This window comes from Lontra canadensis, unplaced genomic scaffold, assembly GCF_010015895.1.
Source record: "Lontra canadensis isolate GAN:19392208 unplaced genomic scaffold, GSC_riverotter_1.0 scaffold125, whole genome shotgun sequence".
Classification (NCBI taxonomy): Eukaryota; Metazoa; Chordata; class Mammalia; order Carnivora; family Mustelidae; genus Lontra; species Lontra canadensis.
The window spans coordinates 1,284,881-1,311,943 of record NW_022631119.1 but is presented as its reverse complement, the minus strand read 5'-3'; the positions used below and the strand labels follow the sequence as shown (position 1 = coordinate 1,311,943).

Below are 27,063 nucleotides of genomic sequence, written 5' to 3'. Positions count from 1 at the left end.
AGGGATTTGCTTCCAGAAACCAAGCTGCCCCTGTGACTCTGATTGTGCTCCACCCCCCTCCACTCTCTTCTCAAGGGACCGTCCTCCACTCTGGACCTACTCACCACTTACAGTCAAGCCTCAATCAAGCAAGGCACATCACTCCTACCAGGCACCTAACTCCTGGGTAGAGCACCTTCTGCAGACGAGAAGAGGCTGAGCCCACCACCTCCTTTCTGGCATCTTTATTTTTCTATCTGGTACATGAACAAAGTGAACGTGGTCAGAAAAGTCAGCTGCACCGAAACACTTGAGCCGATGGTAAAACAGAGGGCGCGTGGACATGGAAGGGCGGGGTGGCAATTCCAGACCAGCTTCCCCCAGAGGGCTTGTGCGCCAAGCCCGCGACCAGAGGCTGCTCTGGGCAGGATGGTGCAGTGCATCTCTGGTGAGGAGGGACAAGAAGGACCAGTCACAACAGGGACTGCAGCCGGGCACGAGTTTATTGGCTTCTGGCCTCACGCTCCTGCTTGATGAAGTTGATTAGCCCATTGGTAGAAGAGTCATGAGAGCTTACTGGGCTACTGCCGTCAAGCTCGGGCTCGATTTTCTTGGCCAGCTGCTTTCCTAGCTCCACCCTGCCAGGACAAGGAGAAAGAATGGTTACGAGGAAGGGTCCAGCTTCGCAAATGAAATCCACAAGCCAACCCACAGGCATTCTCCACCCTCCCCTTGAGGAGCAGCAACTCACCCCCACTGGTCAAAGCTGTTGATGTCCCAGATGATACCCTGAACGAAGATCTTGTGCTCATACATGGCTGCAGAGGTGGCAGATGGGGCACATTAGGGCTCAACCAGCTTTATCCAACCCACCCCAGGCCAGGACTTCCCCCTGCGCTCACCAATCAAGGCTCCCAGAATGAATGGCGTGAGCTTGGTGAATACAATGGAGTTGGTTGGGCGATTTCCTTCAAAGACCTTTAGAAAACACCCGGGAATGTCCCCAGGTTAGTTATGACCCCCAAATCCTCAAGGGATGTGCATCCTGCCCCAGAGGTTGGGATATGCCTCTCTGTAAGGACAGTCCCTCCTACTGGGTAGGACATCCCAGGCGCACCATGAATCCCTACCCAGACCCCACAACTTTATCTTTCTGGCTCCAGGAAGCCAACCAAAGCCCACTTCAGGAGAGGGGCTGACCTTGTGTGGCAACAGCTTCTCCAAGGCCTCTGGACTCTTCCCTGCGGCCTGCAGCTCCTTCCGGGCCTCCTCTGTCGACTTCCCCTTCATCAGGGCCTCCGTCTGGGCCAAGAAGTTGGCCAGGAGGATCTGACAAGAGACACACCCAGTTCCACTTGGAAGTCCTGCCTGAACTACAGGCAGAGGGGCAAGACTGCCTGGTACTTCCCAGGTGGGGTTAGTCCCAGCCCCCAGTGTAGAGCTCAAGTGGAGCAAGGGGGGGACGGCAGGGCAGATCTGATGACACAGCAAAGTAAGTGACAACAGTGACTGCCCTTTAAGGGATACATGTGACTTGCCAAGGACCCTGCTAAGAACTTAGCAATATCTATCTTTTTTCTTTTTTAAGATTTATTTATTTATTTGAAAGAGACAGACAGACAATCCCAAACAGACTCCCTGCTGAGCACAGAGCCTGGCTCAGGGCTCCATCTCGCGACCCCGAATCAAAACCAAGAGTCAGATGTCCAACTGATAGAGCTCCCCAGGCACCCCAGCCACATCTATCTTACAGTTTTCCCATCTGCTGCTGTAGTTAAGCACGATCTTGGTTCCATGACCTTTGCCCGCCCTGCTGTTACACCTGTATGGGTTATATTACATGACAGATGGAATGAAGGTAGCAGACCTTGTGACAGGGAGAGATGGGCCCACTGTAATCACATGGACTCTTAGAAGTAGAAGACTGAAGACAAATGAGTCAGTCAGAGAGAGCAAAAGAAGGGGCAGGACAGAATCGTGGCTGGAGCAGGACTCAACCCACCACTGCTAGCTCTGAGATGGGCAGCGCCACAGGCCAAGGCGGCTTTTTGAAGCTGAGAATGACCCCCAGCTGCCATTAAGGAAACTGGACCTTGGTCCTGCCCTGAGCAGACACCCAGCGGAGCCTGCTAGACTTCAGACCCACGAAAACCAAGATAAAAACTGGATGTTGTTCTAAGCCACGAAGTTTGTGTAATTTATTATGGCAAGAATAGGAAACACGTAACTGCCAACCAAAGCAGCAGCTCCTAAGTAGCCTGGGTGTAAGGCGAGCCTGAGAAAGTGTGAGGAGAAGCTGGACGAGGCTCTTACCTTGTGGTGCAAACCCTTCCTTATCGGGTGCTGGGTCTGGACTGGGATGAGGAAGTCACAAGGTATCATCTTGGTGCCTGTAAAGGGCACAGTGGTCACCCAAGTGCCAATCCCAGCCCATGGGAGCCACCCGAGGGAGAGATCTCTGCTGGGCCTTTCACGTGCACAGCAGCACCCCTGCCCAGGCCAGAGGGTCCGTACCTTGGTGGATGAGCTGGTAGAATGCATGCTGGCCATTGGTCCCTGGCTCCCCCCACAAAATGGGGCCCGTTTGGTGGTCCACGCGAGTGCCAGACTTGGTGATGTACTTCCCGTTGGACTCCATGTCGCCCTGGAATAGGACAGAAACCCAACCCTCTAGCTGCAGGTCTGGCTTTTCTTGCTGCACGGTACCCCAATCCTGCCCAGGCTACACTATGCGTAGCTTCCCAGCCCTGTGTGGTGTCCCCAGGCAGTACCCCTGTATCTCCCCTCCCCTATGAGGACACAGGCTCACAGCTTTCTAGCTTAGACCCTGCAGGAAGGAGCCATGACGGGGCAGGGGTATGGAGGTCTGAGAAAGACCTCCCTAAGAGCAGAAATCGGTCACAGTTTAACGGATTTTTTTTTAAACTTTATTTATTTATTTAAGTAATCTCTACATCCCACGTGGGGCTTGAACTCATGACCCCAAGATCAAGAGTCAGCATGCTCTTCTGACCGAGCCAGCCAGGTGGCCCTCTTTTTGAGGTGAAAGACTTCAAAGGCTGCACACCTTGGACTCCTGCCAGCCTTTCTCTTAAGATATCAGTTAAAGAGGGCCACCATGTCTTGAGAGAGAGGCTGGCAGGAGTCCAAGGTGTGCAGCCTTTAGGTCTGTCACCTCAATCAGATACTGGGCTGCCTAACTTTAATCAGCTTCAGGTATTGGCCAAAGTCTGCTGTGCCTGCTCAAGGGCTGCAGGGCAAAAACCAGGTTCATGCTAAACAAACCGGGGACAGATGTGGGACTGCCAGGAACAGAATCCAGACCAGGAGAGAGGCTGCTCAGTCCCCAGGTGTTCAGGGAGACTTGTGGGGGAGCAGAGGGCTATGAGTAGCCCAAAGGGGCACCCAGACTGGGTGTGAACTTGCTTTCCTGGAGGGGCAAAGGCAGTACCAGCCACAGGGGTCCCTGCCGGTGGCCCCACCCTCTGGCAGGCACCCAGAGTGATGGCCAGGAAAGCAATGACCCAGAGGAGATGCGTGCTTTCTGACTGGCCGCCACGATAACCAGTCATATCCTCCCATGGTGGTCGGATTCGGCCAACACTCACCAACAGATTTACCCTGAGATCAGAACACAAGTGGGCCTTGGCTGTGCCCGAGGGCAGCTGGGAGAAAAACCCACTGGAGGGGCCAGAATCTGGGTCCCTGGGCTCCTGGGCCTCCCAGGCCCCCATAGGTGGGCCCCAAGGCCTGGCCTGGCAGCAGGTACCTGCTGGAAATAGGCCGCAAAGCGGTGCAGATACTGGTCATAGGGCAGCATGGCCTGCGTCTCGCACCCAAAGCAGTTGATGTACCAGATGCCCAGCATGGCCAGGATGACAGGGGCGTTCTTCTCCAGGGGCGTCGTACGGAAGTGCTGGTCCTACAACCAGAGCAGGGCGGGTGGGAGCTAAGCAGCTGCCCAGGAGGGAAGGAAGGAGGGAGCTGGACCAACCAGACATCTCCAGCGGAGAACACAAGCCTCAGCACTTACCATCCAGTGAGCCCCTGAGAGCAGCTGCTCGAAGTTGTCAAATCCTGCGACACAAAAGCAGCGTCAACAGAAACGGTCATGCCCAGTGCCCTCGTGGCAGTGGACACGGCTTCTTCTGGAACCAGGAAAAGCTGATGTACAGCCAGAAGAAACAGGACCTGGGAAGACTCAGGCCCACAGAAAGCCTCTCTAACCAGAGTCGGCCTTGAGCGTAAAGGCCGCTCTAACTTCACCGACCACTGGAAACAACAGGACAGCGGTTGTGAGGGGTAGAGAAAAAGGCCAATCTGCCAACCCCAGAGAAAAGTCAGGCCTGCCCGCCTGACCTGAAAGAAATGTTCCAGCCAATGGGGGAGAGCCAGTGGCTTGTGGGGTCAGAAGGATGTTCAGGGACATGAGATCCCCATCCCTGACCGCAGACTACAACTTGGTCCCCTGCCAAGACAGACACACACTCACCCACATGCAGTGCAATGGAGAGTCCAATGGCTGACCACAGCGAGTAGCGTCCTCCTACCCACTAGGAGAGACAGGAAAAGGTGCTGAGGAAAGGTTGGCACACCCCGCCCCCCTCCCTCCTGCCACAAAACTTGCCCCCTGAGAGCAAAGCTCTTCCACAGGTGCAGGACGGAGGGCCTGGACCCAACCCACCTCTGGGAAGCAAGACAGCAGGCAGGCGCTGGCAACTCTCTGTGCTGACCAACAGGGTAGACTACATGGGACTGATCAGAGCCACAGGACTCAACTGAAGACCTTACCATGGCTGGCCCTGTCTCCTCAGACAAAGACAGACCCGTACCTCATACCTGCACCAGGCTGGGCCTCCTCCTCATACAGACAGACCCAGGGCCTCATACCTGCACAGGACCCCACCTCCTCCTCAAACACACAAACCCAGGGCCTCATACCTGTGCCAGGCCCAGGCTCCTCCTCTGACAGACCGACCCACGGCCTCATACCTGCGCCATGCCCGGGCTCCTCCTCCTTTGACAGACCGACCCACGGCCTCATACCTGCGCCATGCCCGGGCTCCTCCTCTGACAGACACACAGACCCAGTGCCTCATACCTGCGCCATGCCCGGGCTCCTCCTCTGACAGACAGACCCCAGTGCCTCATACCTGTGCCAGACCCAGGCTCCTCCTCTGACAGACCTAGCGCCTCATACCTGTGCCAGGCCTGGCCTCCTCTCAGACAGACAGACCCAGTGCCTCATACCTGCACCAGGTCTGGCCTCCTCTTCAGATAGACAGACAGACCTAGCGCCTCATACCTGTGCCAGGCCTGGCTGCCTCCTCCTCAGGCAGACCGACTGACCCAGTGCTTCATACCTGCACCAGGCCTGGCTTCCTCCTCAGACAGACACACCCAGTGCCTCATAGTTGCACCAGGCCAGGCCTCCTCTTCAGACCGACCGACCGACCCAGCATCTCATACCTGCACCAGGCCCGGCCTGCGCCTCCGACCCAGCGCCTCATACCTGGTACTAGGCCCGGTTTCCTCAGACACAGACCCAGTGCTTCATACCTGTGCCAGGATCGGTTTCCTCAGAAACAGACCCAGTGCTTCCATACCTGGTACCAGGCCCCCCTTCCTCAGAATCAAAAGACCAGCATCTCATACCTTGCCATGTCCAGTCCCCTCACACACCGATAGATCCAGTGCTTCATACCTGTGCCAAAGCATCTTCAAATACTGACAGACCCAGTACTTCATACCTGTGTGTGGTTGTGCCTCATGGACACTGACAGAACTGGTGCCTCATACTTGTGCCAAGCCCCACCTCCTCAGACACACACAGATCTAGTACCTCAAAGCTATATCCAGCCTCTGTAGACACGGACAGACCCAGCATCTTGTACCTGTGACTAGCCCACCTACCTGGATGCTAACAGGTCAGGATCTACCTGTGCCTGGCCCAGCCTGCCCTCCTTGAGCAATGACAGACCCAGCACCTCATACCTGTGCCAGGCCCTACATCCTCAGACTAATCGACCCAATGCCCCATACCTGTGCCCAAGCACACTCCTCAAACAATGAAAGATCCAGCACCTTCTACCTGGGTCTTGGCCCTGCCTCCTCAGATACCAATAAACCTGGGTTTGGCCTTGCCCCAGCCAGACCCATTGCCTCTTGGGACAGTGACAGGCCCAGAGCTCATACCTGAGAGGTCTTCTCAGCCTCATCCCCAAGACCTACCTAGTCACACTTGCAGACTCCACCCTGTATCACCTAAGTCCTCAGAAATCCATTCCCATCTTCCTAACAGCTTTTTATGGACCACCTACCACATTCCCAGCACAGGCAATGGAAGCAGCCCATGAGGGCTCCCCAGAGATGTAAATATAATAATCATGCCAATAAATGTGAAATGAAATGCGAGTGCTTGGGAGAATGGAAATACAGCAGTGAAATCAATTATAAAAGCAATCTGGGGAGCGCATGAGCTTGGATCTAAAGAGCGAGCAGGCATTACCTAGGAAAGCACCGGGTTGGGGGGGAAGCATTCCAACAGCCAGTACGGCAAATACCAAAGTCCTGTGGCAAGAGCAGGCTTTCTCAACAGTGAAGAGAATTAAGCCCCACAGGAAATACTTTCAATGCTTCATTTCTCCATTCTCCCAAGGATGGTCCAAGGCTAGCACCCTCCTAGAAGCAAGGAAGAGATGCTAATTTATGACATCCACTGGATGTCATGGGACATGAGGGCTTAATTCTCTACTGGAGGCCCGTTGAGACAGGTTGGGCAAGAGGAACCACAGCACATTCTAGATGAAGGAAGGGGTGGGAGCAGGAGGGTGGAAGCTGAGAGGCAGTGCTGGGGGATGAAGCATGGAGCCCCGGTGGTCATCAGCAACACCATTCTACCCTCGAAAGGGAGGGCAGAGGACTGATTCAGGAGATCAGACAGGATGAACTGAAAGAACCAGACAATCACGTGTGCCCCAGAGGTTTCTGGCTTGGGTAACGAGATGAATGGTGGGGCCCTTCACCTGGAAAAAGTCCAGGTTTGGGGGAACCTTACCAGACACAGTTCCAGAAGCCACACCATGCCTGAAACAGGCTCTTGGATCTCACCAAACAGGCTCAGCTCTAGAAAGCTGGACTGCCAAGCTGTTGATTTTGGCTGCCCCAGGTCATCAGACCTCACTTTTAGGAGCTCAGCAATGGCAGCATCCGACCTGAGCCTCCGAGACCTCCTCCTCCAGACAATCTCTAGAACTCACTTTACCTGCAAGGGGCCCCTTTCAGATCGCACCTCACAGACGTAGCTCCTCATCGGTTTGGTATCCTGTCCCTCCCCTGCCTCAGCCCTCACTTTAACCAGTTATAATCTACTTTTTTCCCACCTGAGTAATTCAGACCCTAAGCCAGTCGGACCACACCTCGGCCTGGCTACAAATCCTCGGGTCTCTGCGATACTGTGAGCTCTGCCCATCATGTGTGACTGGGGTACCGAGAATGGGCTCAAGGCACTGTATCTGTTCTACGTGATCCTAAGTGTTCCTGAGACCTCCCCAGGCCGGTGACTCTGGCTTTCCCCTGCGGACAGCCTGTGCCTGATCCTACCACCGAGGATCCCTGCACCTGGCCCGCGTTCTCAGGCCTCACCAACCACACCAGTTCCTAGGCTAGAGCAGGCCTACCCATTTCACCTAACAAGCCTAGGGATGCCAACTTGTTCCTGAACCCAGGGCCAAGAACCCATCTAAGACCACATTTATATACCTCTGTCCATGGCTTTACATCCGCGAACTCATAACAACGCCAAACACGGATGGATGGATGCAATGGCTTCGCCTGTGAGCTCAGCTCTGCCTGCCTGGGTCCTCTTCCAAGGCGCACCCTGCAGGGTCACAGCCACGGCAGAGCCAGGCTCCACCAGCTGTCCTCTGTCTCTGCCTGATCTCCTCACATCTCAACCAAGAGACCCAGGTTCACCTTGCTAAGCCCAACTCGGACTCCTCACACCTTCCTGAGAGAGCAGCTCTGTCTACACAGGTCTGACCTCAACTCCCCCAGGCCTAACCCGAAAAACCCGGCTCTCTATCCTTGTCTGACTAGCCCTTCACATCCTGCAGACCACGGCTGACCACTAACAGCTCACCGACGAGCCTCAGCTCATTGGACACAAAGATCTCTGCAGACCTGTGCCCAAGAGAACCGCCCACCGCCAACTGCACAAGATGGGGTTCTCCCTCCCTGTGACTGAGCCGTGCTCTCCAAGCCTCCCCTCTAACTCTAAGACCTGGGTCCACAAAAGTGAGCCAGAACCATGTTCCAAGGACTTCAGTGACAAGACCCAGGGGGCTATCTCCCGCTCCAAAGTCAGTGCCTGAGCGAGCCATGGCCACCTACTCATGTCTAACTTAGGGCTCGCAGACCTCCTCGAGCCTCATAGGGACTCACCTGTGGCCACTGCGCTCACCTAGGTTTCACCTTCCTTCTTCAGGCCTCACCCTGAAGATCCAAGGGTACATACCTTTGCCTGAATTCAACAGCTCAAAGTCTGACTACCTACCTCACCGACCTCCTCAGTCCATACCTGGCAGGCCAGCTCTGCCTATCTAGGCTGGACCTTAGTTCCAACTCTTCAGGAACCCAACTCTTTAGGACCCCAACTCTTCAGGCCTTCTCAAGACATTACACTTGGCAGATGGGCTCTGCCCTCCTGCCTGTGACCCTGGGTCCTCAGACCACACGTGGCGAGCCAGATCTGTATACCTGACGAGCCCCACATCCTCCCACTGCAGCTAGTGAGTCAGCTCTGCCTACCTGTGTGTATGTTCTGGGCTCCTCATACTGTACCCACTGGACCAGCTCTGCCTACCTGTGCTTGACCCTGCTTCTCACACTTTGCCTAGCAAGCTGAATCTGCCTACCTGTGCTGGACCCCAGTTCCTAAGACTTCATCCCATAGTCTGGTTCGACCTACCTATGCTTGACCTTGGCCCCTGAGACCATACCACCTACCTGTGCTTGACCCTGGCTCCTCAGACCTTGCTTAGCAAGTTAGATTGACCTACCTGTGCTTGGCCTTGGCTCCTCTGGCTTCACTTGATAGACCAGTTCTATCTACCTATGCTTGACCTTGTCCCCTTAGATCATACCTGGTAGTCCAGTTCTACCTACCTATGCTTGACCCTGGCTCCTCAGACCTTGCCTAGCAAGTTAGATTGACCTACCTGTGCTTGACCTTGGCTCCTCAGGCTTCACTTGACAGACCAGTTTTACCTACCTGTGCTTGATCATGGCTCCTCAGACTTCACCTGGTGGGCCAGCTCTGCCTACCTATGTTTGGCCCCAGTTCCTCAGACTTCACCTCATAGGCTGGTTCGACCTACCTGTGCTTGACCTTGGCCCCTCAGATCACACCTGGCAGTCCTATTCTACCTACCTGTGCTTGACCCTAGCTCCTCAGACCTTACCTGGTGGGCCAGCTCTGCCTACCTGGACTTCATCCTGGTACCTCAGATCTCACCTAAGCAAGCCTAATCTGCCTACCTTTGCTTGATTCCACTTCCACAGACCTCACCTGGCAGGCCAGTTCTACCTAGCTGTGCTTGATTCCAGTTCCTCAGACTTCACCTGATAAGCTAGTTCTATCTGCCTATTCTTGACCTTGGCCCCTCATATCATACCTGGCATGCCAGTTCTATCTACCTGTGCTTGACCCTAGCTCCTCAGACCATACATGGCAAGCCAGTTCTACTTACCTGTGCTTGACCATGGATTCCTCAGACCTCAACTGGGAGGCGAGTTCTACCTACCTGTGCTTGACCTTGGGTCCTCAGACCTCACCTGCAGGCCAGTTCTACCTACCTGTGCTTGACCTTGGCTCCTCAGACCTCACCTGGCAGGCCCTCAGACCTTGCCTAGCAAGTTGTGCTTGACCTTGGCTCCTCAGACCTTACCTGGCAGGCCAGTTCTACCAACCTGTGCTTGACCCTGGTTCCTCAGACCTCATCTAGCAAACCAAGTCTGCCTACCTGTGCTTGATTCAAGTTCCTCAGACTTCACCTGACAGGCTAGTTCTACGTCCCTATGCTTGACCTTGACCTCTCAGATCATACCCGGCACACCAGTTCTACCTCACCTGTGCTTGACCTTGGCTCCTCAAACCACATTTGGTGGGCCAGCTCTGCCTACCTGTGCTTGACCTTGGCCCCTCAGACCATACCTGGCAGGCCAGTTCTACCTACCTGTGCTTGACCTTGGCCCATCAAATCATACCTGGCAGGTCAGTTGTACCTACCTGTGCTTGACCTTGGCTACTCAGACCACACTTGGTGAGCCAGTTCTACCTACCTGTGCTTGACCCTGGCTCCTCAGACCATACCTGGCAGGCCAGTTCCACCTACCTGTGCTTGACCTTGGCCCCTCAGACCATACCTGGCAGGCCAGTTCTACCTACCCGTGCTTGACCTTGGCCCATCAAATCATACCTGGCAGGTCAGTTGTACCTACCTGTGCTTTACCTCGGCTCCTCAGACCACACTTGGTGAGCCAGTTCTACCTACCTGTGCTTGACCCTGGCTCCTCAGACCATACCTGGCAAGCCAGTTCTACCTACCTATGCTTGACCTTGGCCCGTCAGATCATACCAGGCAAGCCAGTTCTACCTACCTGTGCTTGACCTTGACTCCTCAGACCACACTTGATGAGCCAGCTCTTTTCCTATCTGTGCTTGACCCTGGCTCCTCAGACCATAACTGACAGGCCCATTCTACCTACCTGTACTTGACCCCGGCTCCTAAGACCATACCTGGCAGGCCAGTTCTACCTACCTGTGCTTGACCTTGGCCCCACAGATCATACCTGGCAGGCCAGCTCTACCTACCTGTCCTTGACCTTGGTTCTTCAAACATTACCTGGCAGGCCAGTTCTACCTACCTGTGTTTGACCCTGGTTCCTCAGACCTCACCTATCAAATCAAATCTGCCCACCTGTGCTTGATTCCACTTCCTCAGACTTCACCTGGTAGACTAGTTCTACCTATCTATGCTTGACCCTGGCCCCTCAGATCATACCTGGCAGTCCTGTTCTACCTACCTGTGCTTGGCCTTGGTTCTGCAGACCTTACCTGGCAGCCCAGTTCTACCTGCCTGAGCTTGACCTTGGCTCTTCAGACCACACTTGGTATGCCAGCTCTACCTACCTTGACTCATCAGACCTTCCTGGCAGGCCAGCTCTGCCTACCTGTGCTTGATCTTGGCTCCTCCAACCATACCTGGCAGGCCAGGTCTACCTACCTGTACTTGACCTTGACACTTCAGACCTTATCTGGTGAGCCAGTTTTACCTACCTGTGCTTGACCCTAGCTCCTCAGACCATACTTTGTGGCCCAGTTCCCTGGTACCTCAGACCTCACCTAGCAAGCCAAATCTACCTACCTAGGCTTGACTCCCAATTCCTCAGACTTCACCTGATAGGCTAATTCTACCTACCTGTGTTTCACCCTGGTTCCTCAGACATCACCTGGCAGGCCAGCTCTGCCTACCTGTGTGCTTGACCTTGGTTCTTCAGACCTCACATGGTGTCAGTTCTACCTACCCGTGCTTGACCGGGGTCCTCAGACCATACCTGATGGGCCAGTTCTGCCTACCTGTGCTTGACCCTGGCTCCTCAGACCTCACCTAGCAAACCGAATCTACCTACCTGGGCTCGACTCCAATTCCTCAGACTTTACCTGATAGGCTAGTTCTACCTACCTATACTTGACCTTGGCTCCTCGTATCATATCTGGCATGTCAGTTCTATCTACCTGTGCTTGACCCTGGGTCCTCAGACCTCACCTGGGAGGCCAGATCTACCTACATGTGCTTGCTCGTGGCTCCTGATACTGTACAAAGTGGGCTAGCTCTGCTTACCTGTACCTCCTCTCAGTTGTTTACATCTAAGACATTCAGTTCTTACCTGGACTCAGCTGGGACTTTTTAGATCTCACTGGAGAGACCTAGCATTATGACCCTGCCCTGATCTTGGTGGCACAGACCTTACCTGACAAACCCTGCTGTATTCACTTGTGCTGAATTCCTATGGCCAGTCCCAAGATACAAACCCTTGCCAGATACAAACTCCACAGACCTCACCTGAGAAACTCAATCTCACATAGCTGTACCTGACCACCAACTCATCAACTTTGTGAGAGAGCTCTACAAGACAGCGGAAGTGCAATTCTGTCTGCCTATTTTGACCTGAACCTGGGAGATCCAGATCGAGTCACCTGCACTCAATCCTGGCTCCTGAGATCTCAGCTGAGAGACCAAGCCCATCCTCCTGATGTCCCTTCATCACCTCAGAGATAGTCTAAGAGAGTTCTTTCTAGATAAGCCTAACATGGCCTCTCTAGGCCTTACCTGACAGATCTGGTCTATCTACCTGTACCTAAATTCAATGGCGAGACAGAGTTGAAGGACACTAACCATGGCTCTTCAGGTCAACCTACCTCTGCTCGCCTGTGGTTTCACAGATGTTACCTGAAAAACTCAGCTCTGCCCACCTATGCTTGACCCTAACTCCTCAGTTCAGAATACAAACCAGAAGCCGACCTCAGCAATTCAGACCCTACTTGTTCAAGACCCCAAATGTACAAACCTGAATCTCACCTCCCCTCTCAAGGCCCCCTGGACACACCTGCCAGACCCAGAACTCATGCACCTTCCAGATGCACACAGCTACCCATCCCTCTGCCTGACTCCAGCTTTCGTCTTAGCCCACAGGACCCAGGACCACCTCCAGGATAGTCAACCTGCGGAGCCCCAGAACCACTAGATGTCTGTCACCTGAGGACACAGTTCTCACCTGGACCCAATCAGGCATTTCTAGTCCTCATTTGTCAGACTCGACTATGTCTGCCCTTCGTCGGCTCTGGTGTCCTTACCTGAGCTACCCACTTCTTCTTCTTCTTTTTTTTTTTTTTTAAAGGTTTTATATATTTATTTGACAGACAGAGATCACAAGCAGGCAGAGAGGCAGGCAGAGAAAGAGGAGGAAGCAGGCTCCCTGCTGAGCAGAGACCCCCCCCCCGATTCAGGGCTCAATCCCAGGACCCTGGGATCATGACACGAGCCAAAGGCAGAGGCTTTAACCCACTGAGCCACCAAGGAGCCCACTTCTACCTTTATGTGCCTCATCTCGGCTCCTCAGGCCTTCCTAAGAAACCTAGTTACATATACCTTGTCTGATTCCAGCTCCTGCGACCTCAGACGGACAAGGTTCCCTGGGCAGACTCCACCATACAAACCTAACCTGAAAGGAGTCTTTCCTCAGACCAGACTGCTTGCTCCCGGCTACCTACCTCAGCCTGAGGGAAAACCGGTGAGACCCTCTTGGTCCCTGAGAGACTTGGGCCTCAGACACCTCACCCTGTAGATGTGGTTCTCCAGGCCTTTATCTACCACGAGCCTCCTGGACTACACCTTACCAATGGAGCTCCTGTCTGTTCGTCACTTGCCCCAACTCCCCATTCCTTACCTTTCACAACTCAGGATATTCCTTTTACTTCTCTGGGCCCCTTGAGCTCCGCCCCCTCCCCTGACAAAACCCAGTGCCAGGACCCTGGGCTGGTTCCAGGTCCTCAGAGGCCTCTGCAACCCCTGAGCTCTGTTCATCACACCTGGTCAGGTTGCCAAGAGCCAGGTAGCTGACGTGGCTCAGGGCACTTACCTAGGTTTGCCTAATTCTGAGTTTTAATCACCTCATTGGAGTGATCAGACACCCATCACCTGATACTCACTTTGCAGAACCAGTCGGACAGACCCCAATGCATACACCTGTCCCATGCCAGGGACTTCAACTCACAGATCCAGGTGAAAGTACCTGTATGTGACTCTCGCTCCGCAGACCTTACTCGATAGAACCATCTTGAAACCTGTGTCTTCCAGAATTCGCAGACCTCAGCAGTACCTTTACCTATCCTGGCTCCTCTTCAGACCCCGCCAGCCAAAGTTAGCTCTCCCAATGCATACTAATTCTGGCTGAGCCCTGAGAAACCCCACCATTTACCACCATATCTCTGCGTGATCCTAGCACGAAGCTCACCCGTGACTGACCCTAACTGACCAGGCCTCACCACTTAGATGTCCCCCTACCAGAATGGCCTCTTCTGAATCTTACCTTAGAGCCAGCACAACATCCCTAGGTCTGTCCTGACCTTCTATTTTGCCTAAGAGTTACTAGCTCCAGAAGTTTCACCCATCCCTGGCTCCTCAGATGTCACCCTCTTGACTCAAAACAATATACATCCTTAGCGACCCAGGCATGTCCCCTCTTCTAGCCACTGTGTATGTGGTTTGCCTGGCCTGGCCCAAGAGGCCTTCACTGTGTCCCCCTTGGCCATTCATGCCTCACTACCCGGCCCCAGCCCCACATTTGTGTGCCCAACTGTCATTCCCAGGCCTTACCTGGGAGGCCTGGGCCTCGCCCTGAGCCACAGCCCAATCACCTCTACATGCTGGGAAGTTACAGGCAGTGAAAACCCACACAGGGGTTTGGCTAGCAGGAGCCCCTTTTGTCCCTGACCACCACCTGTTCAGGCTCCAGATCCCAGAGAAGAGGTAGCAGGTGCCTCCCCTACTTTATCAGACATGCAACATTTGCTAGAAGCTGCCCGATCTCTCTCGACTGGGCTTCCTCATCTGAGCCACAGGATGCAGAAAATGCTTTGAGTGACTTCTCAATTCTTCCAAGGATGGTACATAATTAGTCCCATTCTAGAAAGAAGTTAACTCATTACACACAACAGACGCCTCAGGACATTAGGACTTGATGTTCTCCCAGACTCCAAGGCCTCTAGAGTTTTCAAGGGAGAAAACTGTGGATGCTACCACCAAGCGAATAGCTTCCAGTCTAAAGGCCTGGAAACTGACCCCACCCCCACCCCCCCATGGGAAAATCCCCAACCAGAGGATGCCCTCCTTGGTGCGCCTGCCACAGTCATGTGTTAGAACACCGCACCCTGCATCGCACAGTGGGAACCCTTTCCCCAGGGCAATGCGCAAGCCAGCCGCCCAAGGCAAGGCGCCCTCCCCACTAGCTGCCTGGTACCAGCGGCCTCCCCACCCCCTCTCCCCCCACCTCCAGCAGGGATGAGTCCGTGACCCCCTACTGCTAGGCTCGCCCCAGCACAGTTTGTGCTGCAAGCTGCCTGACAAGGGCCCAAGCAGGCCCCAGGCCTGGCGCGTCCTCTCTGCCACCTTCCAGCTGTCCCTGTACCTCCTGACTGGGCCTGCCCGGTCACACCCCCTGCCTCACCCTGCCCTGTGGCCTTTAGAGACGGAGGCTGCAAGTGTGGAGAAAGGTCATCACTGAGAATAACTCACAACCTCAGTTTAGTGAAGGGGGGCAGGGGTGGCTCCGGTTACCCCCCAGTGGGTGCTGCTGACAGATGCCCCAGGGAGCGTTAGCCTGGCTGGGCAAGCTCAGCCCTCCCCGGTAGAAGTGGAGCCCTCCTCCCGATGCGGTTGCTCCTGCCCCCACAAGCCTCCCTGAGGGCCTCTCAGCCCCTCCCAGAGCCAGGCATGCAGCAGGTGCTCAGTAAATGTTGACCTGACCTCACAAGCCCCTCATCTGTGCCACGGTGGTCATGCCTTGACCCAGGACACATAATTCACCCAGCACAAGGATGTGCCTTTACTTACATCCCAGAACTCGAACATGTTTTGAGGGTCAATCCCAAACTCCTTCACTTTGGACTAAAAAGGGGCAAAGGGAGAGAAGGAAGAAAACCTATGTTAGCCGGAGGAGAACAGGAGCTCCAGGGTGCCAGGTGTCCTGCTGTCTGAGCTGCGGACAGATGGACGGTTGGACGGGGCAGGGCTGGAGTGGCCTTTCAGCCCAGGCCAGGAACCAGCAGCAGCCACCCCCAGAACTGCCGAGGCCAGCTCCCACGGGGCACCACCCGTGGCCTGGTGCCTGTGAAGCCCTCCGGCTGAGCGAGGCTGCCCAGCCCATGCATGGGCCCGGCCCCACACACTGTCCTGCAAGAGCCGCTGCCTAGACCTGTCGGGGTACAGACACTGACCCATCCGGGACAGATGGGAAACTGCACCGAGGGCCGGAGCCTGAGCAGAGTGGGGCCCACATCCGAGGCCAGGTGTCCCCCAGCGAGGACCCCTGTCCAGCCCTTCCGATATCAGGGATGGGGACTCTGCTGCAGGAAGCCTTGAGGAGATAACCCACCCTACCCCTTGGGTGCTCTGCCCCTGGGCAGACAGGGTCGGCGACCCCTTCTACTGCCCAGCATGAGCTCGGCCTGCAGCAGGCACACAGCGGTGCTGTGGTGAGCCAGCCTGAACACGTCCCCCTGCCTCCCCACCATGGGCAGGTCAGCACTGGAGGCAGGGGTGGGGGTCGGACAAGAGGGGCGGATGAGGTGGGAGGGAGCAGTCGGGACAACTGGAGGGTGGTTCCAGCTCTGCCACAGCCGTGGACCAAGCCTACTACACCACAAGTGCTCACCTGGTTTGTTACTGCTGGCACTCAGCTCTGCCCTGCCCTCCCAAGCCCAGCCCACACCTCTCAGGCTGGGTGGACAGGGGCAACGTTCTCATCCCAGCACCACTGACTCAGGCAGTCGCTGTGCCAAAATCCTTCACTGGGGCTTAACCTCCTCATGGAAGAAATGGGATGTACCCCCACATCGACTCCACATATCCCATGTGGGGAGAGGCCAAAGGAGGTCATGTGTGTGGAGAGTTCTGGACATTAGTCAGGCCTGAGTGGTGGGACGCAGCCAACCGGATGCCTCTCTGGAGCTACAGAGATGTGATGCAAATGGAGGAAGCAAAAGGGATGGTTTGCAGCTCATATCCCTCACAGACAACCGGCCCTTCTATCCCATCAGCTGAGCCAAGATCCCCAGGCCCGTCAATGACAGCTGGACTTGAGTATTCTGATAGGCTGTGACCTTGACGTGACCTGGGCCCTCCCAGGGAAGGAAGTCCGGGAGGCCACACAGGCACTTACCGTGTTGGTAGACAGGGCAACAAAGTGCTTCGCAACTGCAGAAGGCTACAAGAGACAGAGCTGGGTTATACCAGACCCATCCCAGGGGGCCACCCGAGGGAAGTAAGCCTCCCATCTCTGGAGAAACCAAGGCCCTGGGTGGGATGGACTATTTCCAGTCTTTGGCTCTGAGGCTGTCAGAGGAGCCCCATATCAAGGGAAAGAGGATGAAAGAGTCAGAGGCCCATCCTTCCGCACAGGCATGCAAGGCCTAGGTTCCCTCCCCAGTAAAGTGGGTGTGGCCAGGGGCAGAGAGGATCCTCCCGGGGCCAAGGGACTTTCAAGTGCCTTCAGCTAGCTCCAGCAGGTTCTAGCACATCTGACATGTCTCGGACTGGCAAAGTCAAATGTCTAAACTGGAAAAAGCAGGCACCAAGACAGGCTACCTCCAGCTGCCAACTTCGGGAGAAACATGGCAACAGTATCAGATAAGGCCGCTCAGGTGGATGGGCCAGCCCACTCTGTCCTTCCCAGCGCACACACTGCCCACCTCCCACCCCAGCACTCACGTCCTTGGCCGACAGGAGAAACCACTCCTTTGCCGTCTCTGCATTCGTAATGGTCTCCTGGGTGGTAAAGGTCTGCAGCCAGAAAGTAGAGCAGTCGATGCCCAGCTCAGGCTCATTGTGGCCTGGAGTCAGGGCCCAGGGGCCATGTGGGTGCCCACCGGTCACAAGCAGTGACAGTCGCCCCACATAACCTCTGCCCACCTGTCCACAAAGCCACAGCGAGTGGCTGGGTCTGGGGTGGGAGCCTAGAAGGAGTAGTACCATCGTCCTGGGGTTCCAGGACTTCATAAGCCGAGGAAAACGTAAACAGCAGACAAAACCCTTACTTTAACTGGGCATGGCTTTGGGATCAGAAAGGAGCAGACATTAGGCACCGAGGTCTCAAAAGACAAGAACAGTCCCAGGCTGGGCACAGATCCCAGAAAGCAAACGGATGTGGCCTTAAGATGAAGGTTCTGACTAGTTCAGGCTTCCATCAGGAAACTGTGTTTGTCGCCTGCCAAAAACAGTCTGAGGGCAGCAAGGTTGACCCGATCCACAAAGCACAGTGAGCCTGAACACTGGCAAAGCCTCCACCACCCCCCGACTACCACCCCCCACACAGGGCTGGGGAGCCAAACCAGGACCCAGGCCCATACCTTGGAGGCAATGATGAACAGGGACGACTCAGGATTCAGGGTGGCCAGAGTTTTGGCGATGTGGGTCCCATCGATGTTGGAGACAAACCAAACCCGGGGACCTCCCGAAGAGTACGGCTTAAGGGCTTCGGTCACCATGAGGGGTCCCTGCGAGGAGCCGCAGCGTCAGAAAACAAGATTCCAGGGCCCACAGAGACGGGGAAGCCAGGTCTCACCCTGGAAAAACCAAGGCTCTGGGTGGAACCCCTCACCCCGTCCCCAGGGAAGCCTCCTCACCAGGTCAGAGCCGCCAATGCCGATGTTAATGACGTCCGTGATGGGCTTGCCCGAGTACCCCTTCCATTCACCACTGCGGACGCGCTGGCACAGAATGGGAGAGATGCGTTCAGCCCCAAGCCCCAAGGACACACTGGTGCTCAAAAGCATCCTCAACAGCTCAGGTCCAATGTCCAGGTGCTCGCTGGGGCCTACAGAGACCACACTGGCAGCTCCCTGCCATACTCAGCCCCAACTAAACCCTATTTCGTCATCAGCAAAGTGGGGGAGACCCCCACGTCTCAGAATTCGCAAAACGCAGAACGCAAAGCAGAACCTAAAGAATCAGAGACCGAGAAATGTGGAATGCCAACTACCAGGACTGGTCTGTGCCAGGGACAGGACTACCAGACAGGCAGCCAGCCTCCTGGTGCTTACGATAAAATCCAAGAATAGAGAAATAAACTAAAGGTAGAACTTCCAAACAAACAAAGCCAGCCAGGAATTGTTGGGTTTAGAAATTCCCAGCTTCTCCAGGCAACAACAGATGCTAAAATTAAGAGATGGCTCCTTGGCAAAGATCAAAGGCAGGACACTCGAACAAAAAGCACAATATGAAGGGGGAGCAGAGGGTGTAGTTGTAAGACTTTCTCTTGTCTGGACCTCCAAAAGGCCTAAGGTGATAACACAGGAACCAATCTGGTCAAAGAGAAGGCTTCTGAGAAAATCTGGTCTTAAAAACAATGGTAGAAAAGGCTTTGTCTTGAAGAAATGTGGAAGTATGGCTTTTGCCTGATGGACTGAACCTCCACTCCCCTCAGGATGCTTCATAGGAGACCTACAAAGCTGTTAAAATAACTGAACTGGGCGCCTGGGTGGCTCAGTGGGTTAAAGCCTCTGCCTTCAGCTCAAGTCATGATCCCAGAGTCCTAGGATCAAGCCCCGCATCGGGCTCTCTGCTCAGCGGGGACCCTGCTTCCTCCTCCTCCTCTCTCTCTGCCTGTTTCTCTGCCTACTTGTGATCCCCGTCTGTCAAATAAATAAAATCTTAAAAAAAATAAAATAAGTAAGATAAAATAAAATAACTGAACTGTCAGAAATGCTACCAGCTTTAACTGAAAGGGACAGAGACATTACAAAAGGAAAAGGGGGTGTTTGGATAACCGCATTTCCACGGGCAGTCAGCAGAGGTACAAACACAAATTACCCTGCAGATAACTAAAGGATGGCAAAGCTAAAAACCTTGAGAAATGATTCCGAGGCCTTGAGTCCTAACCGAGCAATTGCCAACATATACCCTATTGGATTTCAGAATTATTCAGACCAATGACTCCTGTGTGCCTCCCATAGACCCCTCTTTTTGAAAAGGAATTTTCCTATATCCATTACTCTATGCCTACCTCGTGTACGTTGGGTGTGTGATGTATAAATAAATTGTTTCTTTAGTTCACGGTTCTCAAACCGAAGCGTGTCTGCACTGTATTAAAAGAAATGCAGGAACTCCTATAGCAGTTTCTAATTTACATGACGAGGCTCTTGACTTCTGGCTGATACTATAATGGGATACGGCCTTAGAAGAAGGTAAGGATATTCTCCACGTGGAAGGAACAAGAATCAGAAATGACAGATATAATTTCTGATGCTAGCTCAAGGAAATAAAGGACCCTGAGGCACTCTGCCTTGCCAAGCTCTCTTGGATCACTCATTTGGGGAAATCAGATGTCTTGTGATAAGGACACTCAGCCTGTAGAGAGGTCCACAAGGTAAGGACCTGGAGCCTCCCAAAAGCTGCACTAACTGCTAGAGAGTCATATTGGTAGCAGATCTTTCAGGCTCCACCCATCAAGCCCTCAGAGGAGTGCTAACCTCGGCCAACATCTTGTCTACAACCTTATGAGACCAGAACCAGACAGCAGAGCCACTGCCAATCCTGTTTCATAAAAATGTTGATTGTTGTTGACAGACGCCAAGTTTTGGAGCCATTTATTATATACCAATAGAAAACCAGTATGTATATCTTTCCCTAAACCAGTAACACCTAGCAGCTTTTTATTCCCCCAGAAATAAGGCTATCAACGGCCATAGGAAATTTTCCATCATTACAGAAATAAAGTCACTCAGTTTCTCAACCCTTAACCTCACCATTAAAATTTCATTACAATAAAGCATCCCAGAAAAGAAAATTGTACGTCTTTAATAGGATCACACACACCCTTTATTAGACCGGATGGGGTTTTACAACACGTGCCAGTTCTTCCACTTCCACTTTCAACTTCACAGCAGATCCCGCACAGTGGGGCAGCTCAGTGTAACCACAGCCCCCTCCTATCTGCTGGTGCCCCAAACAGAAAATCTTTAAAAATTTTTTTATTTAAAAATTAAATGGGCGCCTGGGTGGCTCAGTCAGTTAAGCCTCTACCTTCAGCTCAGGTCATGATCTCAGGGTCCTGGGATCGAGCCCCGCATCAGGCTCCCTGCTCTGCGGGGAGCCTGCTTCTCCCTCTCCCTCTGCCTGCTGCTGCCCCTGCTTGCGTGCTGTCTCAAACAAATAAATAAAAACTTTAAAATAAATAAATAGAAAGAAAGAAAGAAAGAAAGAAAGAAAGAAAGAAAGAAAGAAAGAAAGAAAAGATTTTATGTTTAAGTAATCTCTACACCCGGTGTGGGGCTTGAACTCAGGACCCTGAGATCAAGAGTCACATGCTCTACTGAGCCGGCCAGGCGCCCCAGACTCAGGTGGTTTTTGATTTCTGCCACTAGAATCTAGATCACGGTGAACATCCTCAATCCAGCCTGGGCAAACTTCTAAGAGCACAGCCACGCCGGGTGTTCCTCACGTGGAACGCTGCCACTTGGTAGCATTTTTTGAACTATAAATACCCCGTCCGTCTGAGTCAGGTATCCCGCAGCCAGCTCTAAGGGAGAGCTTTCCTGGAAATAGCTTCCCAGACAGCCAGGACCACGCTCTCCATACAGCAGACCTGAGCTCGCACATGATCACTGGACAGAGCAGCAGGCTTCCAATGCACATCAGCTCTACCACTCACCACCGATGGCTGGGAAGGCCCTTCCCTACACCCGAAGCCCATCACAGGTACCCACCACCACTAAGGAACATTCTGGAATCCAGATTTGCAATAGGCTGCCAACCCTTCCTCACCTTCGGACGTCCCATTCACTTGGCTATCAGGCTTCCAGGATGGATGGCCAGATCGCTTCTCCCATTTGAGGTCTGAAGTGGCTTTGAGCCAAAGCAACCAGACTTGGACCAGCCCGAGGCAGGGGCCGCTGGTCTCAGGGATAAGCTGACCAGAGCCCAGATTATCACTCCCACTCCCAGAGCACGCATGGCTCACTCGTACCATGCATGCACACGCATACCTCACCCCGGTACCCCAGGCTTGAAGGTGGCCACTAACCCTTGCAGAATCGCCCCTGGAACAGACACCGCGGTAACAGGGGTTGATGTGGGGAAATCTCTAGCTGGTCTCTGAGGCAATCTCTACTCCCCCATCCCTCAACAGGAGAAGAGGGCACAGTTATTGAGCATCGAAACAGACCCAGGGACATTTCTTATTTATAAGTACAGACAAGCTGCAGGAGAGTACGTAAAAATGAACCCATGTGTGTGAACGTGTAGAATGCGTATGCACATGTCTTTCGAAGAGGAGGAGGCGGATGTACATATCCACAGCAGATGCACAGGAAGCTTTCAGAAGCGCTCACGGGAAATGTTACAAACACAGGGGCATGGCCAAGCAAATGTTAAAACATTGATTTTTATCTAGTTCTAGCTGAGAAAAGGAGGGCATATCACTAAAGAGATTCGAAAAAGCAAGTCTCTCCTCTAACTATCCCACCCCTCAGGGACCTCGCTCTTCTCTCCCCTTCTCTGCGCTGGCGGGACTGTCACCAGGAGCCCACCGGTGCCTAGAGTTCAGCGAGGAGACTGCTCTGCAGCGACTGGTGGTAGGTTCCCTCACCACAGGGGCAGGGAAATTCCCTCAGAACACGGGCCAATGGTCGTCTCTAAGCAGAGTGGAGGGGCGGCCCATCAAGGCCCCCAGATTCCCAGTCCCATCCATGCGCACATGCCCAAGGGCATGTCCAGCGCAGGCTTGGCTTACCTGACAGAAAGACTTCATCTTCTCCAGGACCCTGTTGACCTCTGGCATCACATCCTTGCCATCCACCAGAATGGGTGCGTTTGACCGGTTTCGCAAGGCCACGTGCAGCACTGCCCGTTCCTGCGGACAGCAGTCAGTGCGTGAAACACCCCAGCCCAGGGCAGCCACACCAGGCATGCTGGAGCACGATGCAACATGGTCCAGGAGTCGGCTCAGCCCTTTCCCCAATGGATATGCACGCCCCAAGGTCTACTGACAGTCACAAGGGGAGGGAGATCAGGAGAAGCCCAGGGCAAGCCCAGAGGGCCCCTAGCTGTTCAGAGCATGAAAAGACAGAAAGAGGAACAGAGTGAGCACAGGCAGAGAGAACAGAATGGGGACCACACAGCAATAAACAGCTTCAGAGGACGGGGGCTCATTAAGGCTAATCTCATCGTCTCCGTGAGAGTACATGGTGTCTTTGCTGGCACCTTCGAAAAAGTATTCCCAGCCCCTTGGATGTGGAGCAAAGCAGGCAACTCGAAATGTCCCTTGCCAAGCAGCCCCATTACACCCACTAACTGCCAGAAACAAACGGAACTGTAGGCTTGTGACAGGTGCCAAGAAGCTGGCCTTGTTGTGTGAAAGCAACGGTCCCATCAAGCTGAAGCTGGTAGAGGAGTCCTTAAAGGAAACAGATCTAAAGACTCCAGGTGGGCAGGAAAGGGATGGTGGCTGGACTCCAAACCAAGGAGAGGCCCATTAAGGTGGAAGACTTCAAACCACTCTGCCCTCACCCTGCCCAACCTCACTCCTGTCCCCTGTTCCATAGGAAAATGAACCCCTCCAGGAAGCCCTCTGTGACTGCAGCCCCCCTCAGCCTAGCCCAGGGGCGAGATAAGTGGAGTCTGAAACCTCGGTCTCTTACAGATATGATGTGTTGAATAAGTAATTTTCCCTCTGATCATTAGCTTCCTAGAGTGTGAAAAGAGGATGTTACCCCTGTGAGGAAGGGACTCGCAGCACTCAGTGGTTACTATGCCTCTAGGTTGCCACAGCAACTCAGGAACAAGGCCCCCAAGGCCTGGCCTTATCGAGGCTTCTTACTGACGCCTACCACAGAGGAGACCGAGCTTATGCCCAAAGATTCCTCTTTTCACTAAAGAAACTTGCAGCAAAGAGACCAGAGCTAAGCTCGCTGAGGACACCTTGAGAAGCCAGATCCCTGCAGGCCTGACACCTGCTCTCACTAGGCAGACACCAGGAGCCACTCCACGCTCACCAGATCCAGATGGCCAGTCCCGGGGAAGAGGCACCCCCACGGCCCTGCAACCCATTCTAAGAAACAGGTTTCCGTGCCCCTCGTTAAGCAAAAACATTGCTTAAGAGGAGAGATGAAGACACAGTGGGATGCCATCAGTCAGATGAACCCCAGAGGGAAGGAAGAGGCCCTGAAGGGTATGCAGTGCCTGCTGCCCACAGGCCAGCTCACCTCTGTGAAGTTGATCTTCTCGCCGCTGAACATGCGATCCCGGGCAGCCTCCACGCCCCTGGACTTGGCCTGAGAAGAGAAGATACTAAGGCCTGATCCCATCCACATCGGCGACCAAGAGCCCAAGCCACCAAGTTCTGGCCTTGCTGCAGCCCCCAGTGGAGCTGACAGATAGCTGCAGCCTGGTGTCCACCCCCACTGCCTGTGAAGGGTCTGCTCCAATGCCTGGCCCTGGGCCCCCTGGGATGCTGCTGGGAACCTGAGCCAGGGGAGCAGGAGCGCAGAGCGGTAGGTCGACACAGAGGCAGTGACCAAGATCCACCGAGAGAAGGAAATAAAGCTGCTCAAGGATCTGGGGGCTCCCAGGAGCTCAGCTCACTTGCCAAGCCGTGGGTCACAGGCCAAGCCCCCCACACCAGAACATTACCAGGTCCACCAGCATCTGCATCACAGTTTCGGTCACAAGGTTCTTTGAGTAATCCACCAGAATATGCCCATGGCTGGTGTTCAGGTTCAAGCTGCAAAAAGATGGCAGAAGCCAGTGACCACACCCCAGTTGTCCCCAGCCTATTCCTGACCACAGCTGCATCCAGAAAAAAAACATCCTCCCTGAGCCACACCCCTCATGCCTCAGCTGCCCAGCACAGCGGTGGTGTGTTACCTGCAGCAGCAGCAGCACAGTTAAAGAGGAGCCATTCACACAGAAGGAAGGTGCAGACCCTGAAGAGTCATTCCTCGGCTCAAACAGCGAAGACAAACAGCTGCGAGCACCGCCCCTGCCTAGCCAGGAGAGTGACCATTCCCTCCCAGAGCTTCCACGCTGAGACTCTCTCAGGGAAGGACTGAGAACGCAGGGCAGACCATGGCGGCTTCCAGAATGGAGCCCCAGACGTCCCCTCCCCCACACACCCACCTGCACCGCACACCAGAACGCCCCGAGATTCCTGCTCCCCAAGATTTCCTCCAACAGACTCCTTTCCATTTCCTGGCCATTCACAGGTCTCCGCACCGAGCCTCTTTGGCAGAAATCATGCCCGCACATCTCCACCCTTCCTCCGCGGCTCCATGCAAACCCCCCAGGCCTGTCCATCCTCATCACACCCCGCGGATGTCCCCCACCCGTTCTGGGCCAGGAGCGGGGGGAAGGCGACAGCCCCTTCCCCGCTTGCTGCGTCACCGAGGGCCCCTGCCCACAACTGCGGAAGGAGTCCCTTCTCAAATGGCAGGGGCTGCGGGGGGTGGGGGCGACAGGAGGTGGAGAAAGAGATGCCCCTGCAGAGACGCAGCCGCGGAGGGACCTGCTTCTCATGACTAAGCAGCCCGGTTCCGACACCTCCAGAGAGCCCGCGAGCCCCCCCAAGAACCTCCTTCAAGGAGGCGTCAAGGACGAACGGAGGCCTGGGCTGGGGACCCGATCCGTGGCCGGGGGCGGCCAAGGACCCCCGGGGACGGACAAGGACCGCCGGCCGGGCCGTGCCCGCCCCGGACCTGCACACCTGACCCCGAGGGCCCGGAGCCAGCTCCCGCCCGTCCGCGCCCCGCCTGTGGCCCCGCGCGCACACCTGAAGTGGCTGAAGCGTTCCTTGTCCCCTTCGAAAAGGCGGCGCAAGTTGAGGTCAGAGCCGTGCTCGCGGTACCATTTCTGCAGCTTCTGGAACTGCGGATTCTGGGTGAGCGCGGCCATGGCGACAGCAGTGGGGTGCACGGGCTTGGACGAGCTCGGAGCAGGAAGAGGGGGCGGGCGGCGCGCCTAGCGGAGGCCGGGTGCGCGCAGCGGCCTTTATGGCGCAGGCGCAGAGCCAGCCCCGCCCCGGTCCCCGCCTCGCCCCGCCCCGCCGCTGTCCGCGCCCTCCGGGCGACCTTGGCAGCATCTGAGGCTCTGGGGCCTTAGCTTGTCTCTGCCTGCAGCAGGTCAGCCACTTGGCCTGCCAGCCTATGCATGGAAGTGACTGGGGTAAAGAGGCCGAGCTCCTCATGCCCCTGCCAGCGTCCTTCGTCCATTCATTCATTCATTCATTCAGCACCTTCCACATCCCTGATCGTGTTCCAGGTGTTGAGGACACAAAGTGATACATAAAATATATGGAGGGTGGGGGGTCAGAGGCTGGTAAGGGTGCTAGGAATTGGGGTTGCAGTTTTGAATAGAATGGTGAAGGGAAATGACTAATGAGGTGACTTTTTGAGCAAAAACCTGAAGGTGGAGAAGTCAGCCACTTAGATGTTGGGGTGGGGGGTGTTCAGGCAAAGGGAAGAACAACTGAAAAATTCCCCTGCGAAGATGCTTTGGTGTTTCAGAAGCAGAAGGCAGAAGGAGGCACGTGTGGCTGGAGTAGAGTGAATGAAGGAAAGAGACAGGAGTTGAGGTCAGAGAGAGAAGGAAAGCAACAAAACCCGCATAGAACTTGTAAGTCCAGGTTGCCTGGGTGGCTCAGTAGGTTTAGTGTCTGCCTTTTGCTCACAGTCCTGGGATCCAGCCCCATGTTAGACTCCCTGCTCAACGGGGAGCCTGGTTCTCCCTCTCCCTCTCTGCCTGCTGCCCCTGCCCCCGCTTGTGCTCTGTGTGTATCAAATAAATAAGTAAAATCTTAAAAAACACAAAAACAAACTTGTAAGTCCTTGTGAAAACTTTGGTTTTCTGAGAGAAATCGGAAGCCATCAAAGGGTTCTAAGAGTGGAAGGACATCATTTAAAAAGCTTTACAAAGGATCAGACCCACAATGTAGCAGGAATGGAAGGACCCTAGATAGGAGGCTACTGCCTCAAAGCAGGCCGGGGATGCAGGTGACTTGAGTCGAGGTAGTAGAAGTCGGGCATGGTGATCTAGATACACTGAGTGAAGAACTGACAGAAAAAAGACCAAAGTCACATCCAGTTTTTAACACAAATCCCTGGAAAAACGGAATTGTCTTCACATCTAGGAGAGATGAAAGTTTGGGGTGGGGGGAAGATCACAAGCTCTGTTAGGCAACTAAGTGTAGGTGTCACGTTGGGTATTTTTGACTGGAAGACCGGGAGAGAAGGTTCGAGCTGGAGGAAAAACTTGG

General features: G+C 54.5%; 1 protein-coding gene and 1 long non-coding RNA gene across 3 annotated transcripts; both read right to left on the bottom strand.

Moving 5' to 3' along the window:
* Positions 1-208: 208 nt before the first annotated feature.
* GPI (glucose-6-phosphate isomerase) lies at positions 209-25,784 on the bottom strand. The gene is made up of 18 exons (XM_032841958.1): positions 25,582-25,784; positions 24,447-24,537; positions 24,020-24,088; positions 22,549-22,668; positions 18,443-18,526; positions 18,167-18,313; positions 17,529-17,600; positions 16,981-17,025; positions 15,654-15,707; positions 4,472-4,532; positions 4,013-4,056; positions 3,749-3,901; positions 2,494-2,623; positions 2,293-2,369; positions 1,180-1,308; positions 882-957; positions 731-797; positions 209-617 (listed from the first exon to the last, which is right to left on the bottom strand). Exons 1-18 carry the CDS (start codon positions 25,701-25,703, stop codon positions 482-484), a joined length of 1,677 nt encoding a protein of 558 aa, XP_032697849.1. The 5' UTR covers positions 25,704-25,784; the 3' UTR covers positions 209-481.
* Positions 9,895-12,645, bottom strand: LOC116857664. Of its 2 annotated transcripts, none has more exons than XR_004380785.1 (3): positions 11,777-12,645; positions 10,597-11,617; positions 9,895-10,278 (listed from the first exon to the last, which is right to left on the bottom strand). It is a non-coding gene; the product is annotated as an uncharacterized LOC116857664 (long non-coding RNA). The 2 variants fall into 2 exon arrangements; XR_004380784.1 differs by lacking the exon at positions 11,777-12,645 and having other exon boundaries at positions 9,900-9,948; positions 10,162-10,278; positions 10,597-11,770.
* Positions 25,785-27,063: the final 1,279 nt, after the last annotated feature.